General features: G+C 43.8%; 1 protein-coding gene across 1 annotated transcript; it reads right to left on the bottom strand.

The window, feature by feature from the left end:
- Positions 1–924: 924 nt before the first annotated feature.
- Positions 925–5,399, bottom strand: SETD9 (SET domain containing 9; the record flags this gene model as incomplete). The annotated part of the gene is made up of 4 exons (XM_010149398.1): positions 925–1,030; positions 1,775–1,890; positions 2,992–3,115; positions 5,035–5,399. Coding segments are annotated over 4 exons (711 nt in total), but the record flags the coding sequence as incomplete, so codon positions are not given.
- Positions 5,400–5,653: the final 254 nt, after the last annotated feature.

Here is a 5,653-nt window from a genome sequence, read left to right as displayed (position 1 = left end):
CATTCTGTGATTCTATGATAACTTTCTCCAACCAAATTTCTGAGTTTTAAAATAGCTCCACAGACACGCTCTAAGTCAGAAGATCTGCTCTAAAATCCTTATACTTCCGCTAGATTCAGAGGATTATTTGGTTCCTGAAGGTGGCAACCGGAGCAGAAGCGCAATTTGTTTGGTGTGTCAAATTCAGGACCAACATTACAACTGACTCACAGCCTCAGCGTTATTCTCAGCTACATCCCAGTACCAGACACGTCCAGCCAGACAGGCTGCCTGACCCTGGTGTCATATTGCTCCTTGTACGTATTCATCGGTCATCTCTCCCACATTTCCAAACAACAAATCTGAGAAAGGTTTCCATGTGCTTTAATTTCTAAAAGAGGTGGATTTTCAGGTCATAATGAGGACACACTGAAAGTCACATGCCTTTATGCTGCACAGTATTTCACTTGTCTTGATACCAATTAATTTTTTTCTTGCAAATTAATCTTCTTATTCGTCACAGAAGCAGAAGACATGGAGGAGAGTAAGAAACCTAAGTCTCAGCTGCCTTAGAAGGGCTTTGATTGGTTCGATTTCTACCTACGTTTGAAATACACACTGAAAAACCTCAGTACTGTACTACATTCAGAGTGTAACTAGTGCTTTATGGGATTCAAGTGAATCACACTACAGCATAACCAGTGCTTGTAAAACTGTGTCATCAGAGCTATGCTGACCTCATCTGCGAAGATGTGGAAAACAGAACAAAAAGAAACACACTTGTAAGTAGCTTTGGGCTATTCAGAGTGCTAACGCTTCCTTACAGCTGCACGCTTTTGCGTAACTTATCTTCACGTGGAACAATACCCTCCAACAATGCTTGTTTTTACACACGCAATATGTTTTGTGTCATACAATCCGTGAGCTCTTTGATTCACTGCTAACCTCTCTATGTCATGGCTGTAGACGATGTTTGGAAGATACTGTTTCAGCTCTACCGGAAAATATTCGGGCACATCAAACTCCTGGTAACATACGTTGGCTGCTTTCTCTAGAAATAAGAAAAGGAAACAAAAAGAAGTATCTATAATCTTAGATAGGGTCTAGAGAGGTGTAAAAATATCAAATGTGCTGCTGCAAAAGCACTAGATGCTCCACCAAGCCTCAAACCATGCCTCTGTTGGAACCTACTGCACTCTTTTTCTGAATTTACACAGGAGGTATACAACCAACCACAGGAGCTTTAATTCATCCTTACTGTGCTAAACCCGACTATCACCATGTATGTGAAAGGGCACAGCTTGCACAGCGCCAGGGGCAGCTTACAGCACCACTAAATGTTGTTAATATACGATGTTTGCTTTTACCGTTTGTAGTTCAAACTGAGCACGGACAGAATCTTACTGTGCATGTCCGTGTGTGTATAGTTTTCTCCTGAACCATACTGGGGAACTCAATCTGCGGCAGCGTGTGCTGCCTCAGCCCAGCAGTCCTTTGCCAGATATCCTTTCCCACCATCTCACATTCTGGGATGTGTGACTTTAATTCTCCATAGCAAGAGGGAAACTGGGGAGATCTGGGGGAGTCAGTGAGAGAAGCACAATGGTATTTGCTGCAGCCCAGGATTCCAGATGTCACAAAAGGCCTCAGAAATGCTTCACCTCTTAAGTGCTTATCTTGTACTAAACAGCACTATTGTACCCACAAATCACTATCTGATTGTCTGTGTTACCTCCAAAATAATTTATATCCATAAAGACAAACTTGGCCCTGGAAAATTTACCTGGCAACCTACCATGTGAGCAGTTGTTGACATACTGTCCCACTGCCAGTGGGTTTTGCAGGGCAGCTGTGAGCCAGCTCTCGTCACTCATGTGAAATGGGCCAAGTTGATCTCTCCTACTGCAAGACCTGAAATGACCGACAGCGTTAACATGAATCACTGCTCCTTCACTTAACAGGTTATCTGCACTTCCTCCTGTAGAAACAGCCACAGTCACTGGGCAGTCACAGCTGTCCAGCCCAGGGAGACAGGACAACGCTGGGGCAGGGTGCCCTGCGTGCAGACCAACACCTGGAGGACAGAAGTATCATCATCAATATAACTGATGATAAAAGTATCAGCATCAAACAGAAGTGTCAACACATCTCGTTCACCTCTAAAGATGCAAAGGTTTGTTACAGTTTCAACTTCAAACTCCTTTCATGAATTGAAACCTGGCATTAGTAGGTATTAGTATTCAAATTACGTTTTCTTTTAAAGCATTTTGCTTATTAATTTTTCTTTCATGTTGTATTTAAACACAAATTGATACAAACTGTATTTTAAGGTAAGGTAAAACAGCCCAGGCTAGGGGAAGTTGAGGTTGGACATTAGGAAAGGTTCTTCACCGTGAGGGTGGTTGGTCCCTTGCGCAGGCTCCCCAGGGCAGTGGTGACGGCACCAAGACTGTCACAGTCAAAGGAGCATCTGGATGACGCTCTTAGTCATGTGGTTTAGTTCAGGCAGCCCTGCGAGGTGCGGGGCGTTGGACTCAGTAATCCAAATGGGTCCATTAGTAGTAGCAGTAGTAGTATAAGGGTTACTGCTTCCTTCTTAACTACAGCTCATCGGTAGACCACAGCCGGAGCTACCAGGTTCACCCTTTGGGTATTAGCAAGTCCACATACAGGCTTTTTTTAATTTAATATCCACTAAGCAAATCTGAGTAACAGCTCAGAAGCACTGTGAATGTCACGATACATCCTGCTCCTGTTAAAACTATTTTCTTTACAGGAAACAGCCTCTGTACATCAAAACACATCTCACTGGTATTACAGACAAAGACCCAGTTATGCAACAGATCACACCCAGCAGCTCCTGCCCTTAAGTTTTTGCATTACAAGATACACACAGGTGGATGATACAAAAATATAACTCAATTCAGGGTAATACAACAGGGAACTGGGCCTGTTAGTACCAGTGTTTTAAATCAGCTGAGTGACAATCCCCTAGTTATTTTGAATGCTTACCTGTACACTGACCTTGATAGTCCTTTATCATTCCCATCAATAAGGACGCCATCTATGCACCTAAAAATAAAGGGATTGCCAAGGGACTGGAAAAAGATGGGCTCATGCTTTCTGTATACTGTACCTGTTGCAAGACAGATATGATTACTTCAGAAGAGAGTAAGTCAACTGTCAGAATGGGCTTTTGCTATCATCCCGTCCCCTCCACACAGAAACTCAAAGGGGGTAGGAAGGAACTCCTCCCTCAGTTAACAACATTAACACTTGCAAACCTACAGGCTTTTAGACACATCTTTGTGGGGTGCAAAAAACACCCCAAGGTGAGCTGAGATACTCCAAAGACAGAAGCCATTGAAGGAAATCATTAAAAAGAAGGCCAGTGTCCAGTATCCACGTGAGAGGTAGATAAAGCATCACAGCCCAACGGCCTTCTTCGGAAAGGAAAACATCAAGCGACATTTTTTCAGGAAAGCACAGCGGAAGGTACTATGCTGTTTTGTTACCAGTGTGGCAGGACTCTTTGTAAAGCAGACACAAAGAACCCGAAACACCCACCTCCACCACCCTGATGACAGACTTTTGTTTGGTACAGGAGAAGGAAGGTGCCAAACCAAGAACAGACAAATCATCTCAGCAGACCGTTTCCCAAATTTAACCTGCCCTGGGTTCCAAGCATGGAAAAGTGACAGCAGACCAGCCTGTAATTTTCCATGACACTGCAGTCCTGCATCCCTCATGCCCACTACAACCCCCTGCAGGAATCCTTCGCTGCAGTCTCACGAGGAACTAGGCGAAGGCCCTGCCAGCAGGCTGCACTCGCCACCAAGCAGACAGGAGAGCACTGGATCCCTTCCCCAGCCAGCAGCCCTGCAGTTTCCTTCACACCGCTGAGAAAGGAAGGCATTTCAACAGCTCATCCTCTTCTTGTGCTAGATGAGCTGCTAGAGGACACCCTCAACGAGCCTACACTCACATTTGATGCGAGCTACAAGGTCACAGGCCCGTCCTCTGGCAGTTTGACAGTCTACCAGGCCATAGGAATGGCCAGACACTCCTGCTCTGGCATGGCAAACTGCTCCGCTGCCCAGCGCTGGGACTGGTCCCGACCCTGCAACTCTGGCACAAGCTGGAGACTGCACGCAGGGGGTCATTCTGTTGGCAGACGAAACCGAAACAAACCCAAAGCATTTCAGCAGAGCTGTCCTACCTCAGCCATGCTGACAGAATTACACATCCTTTTAAGAAACGTAAGTAAATACAGTTCCAAGAGATGAGGAGGTACAGAGAAGTGCTGATTTTCCAAACATGCTTTGTGGAAGAAAGTTCTCCTAAACAAACAGTTTATTTTCATTCTCCAATTTGTACTTTTGCAGTTTGAAAAACTTTATATTCTGGTCTGCTGATATGTATGGAGATCTTGGATTTAAATTGAAAGTGGGGAGGTTTAGACTGGATATCAGGAAGAAGTTCTTCCAGGAGAGGGTGGTGAGGCACTGGGACAGGTTGCCCAGAGAAGCTGTGGATGCCCCATCCCTGGAAGTGTTCAAGGCCAGGCTGGATGTGGCTTTGAGCAACCTGGTCTAGTGGAAGGTGTCCCTGCCTATGGCAGGGGGGTTGGAACTGCATGGGCTTTAAGGTCTCTTCCAACCCAAACCAGCCTATGATTCTGTGATCTCAAAACCCCATTTTTCAGATCCTTATGCGAAACAGAAACCCTGAGGAATTAAACTGTACTGTTCATCTACTTGAAATTGCTCCCATGCATCTGTATTTAAAGAATTTGGAACAACTTTTCCAGTAGCTGAAAAAAACTCTGAGTACTGAAAGGTGGGGTTTTTTTATAAACAAAATGCCTCCTCTCCCCCCAATATTGCCTATTTCCAATGGACTTTAATATTCTTCTTCAGCGCAACTTGTGATTTTGTTAAGGAACGACAGAAATAAAACCCGTAAAATAAAAATTAGCATAGAACATCAGCACTCTGTAATTAGATGGTCAGAAACCACATCTAGCTTAGTTAGGAAAAAAGACCATTGCATTACCAGGATACATAGCTACAACCGTCCCTTTCGGTACAAAACCTTTGGTAACAAAGACTCCAGTTCCAGCAGACGCCAGGGTACTTCGGTCTCGAGTGACACTGAACCCCAGCGTATTGAACAGAACTTCGTCTGGACCAGACACGTGTTGACTCTGGTGATTACACGAATTTACTTTTGATCGCTTCTGCTCAAGAGTCAGTAATCCCAGATATTTAGTCTTGATTTCTGGAAGTAAGGCCAAAATCTGTGCTTGTCTACTGAAGTCATTTATGAACAGAGCTTTAAATATTTTCAGTAGTGTTTCAAAGACATCTTCATCTGAGATGATTTTGTCTTGGGAGCTTTCGGGAACATATCGGAGGGTCCTGTAAAGGAAAAAAAGAAAAAAAAATTAAATTACATTTTTCCTAAATAAAACAGAGCCATTTCACGGCAACAACTATTGTTTCAAACAAACCCAAACTCTAAAGAGTATTCTTTCATACCTGTGCTGCTACGAAGCCATCTTCTGCGTAATTACAGCAAGGCAAGTGGGTTAAACCCCATTGAGCCTTTAGTAACAAACACACCAAACCCCAAATATATTTGATCATCAAAGTTTATATAAATATATATATAT

The sequence above is a fragment of the Eurypyga helias genome, unplaced genomic scaffold, assembly GCF_000690775.1.
Source record: "Eurypyga helias isolate BGI_N326 unplaced genomic scaffold, ASM69077v1 Scaffold22153, whole genome shotgun sequence".
NCBI classification, from domain to species: domain Eukaryota; kingdom Metazoa; phylum Chordata; class Aves; order Eurypygiformes; family Eurypygidae; genus Eurypyga; species Eurypyga helias.
This window is presented reverse-complemented; position numbering and strand designations above follow the sequence as displayed.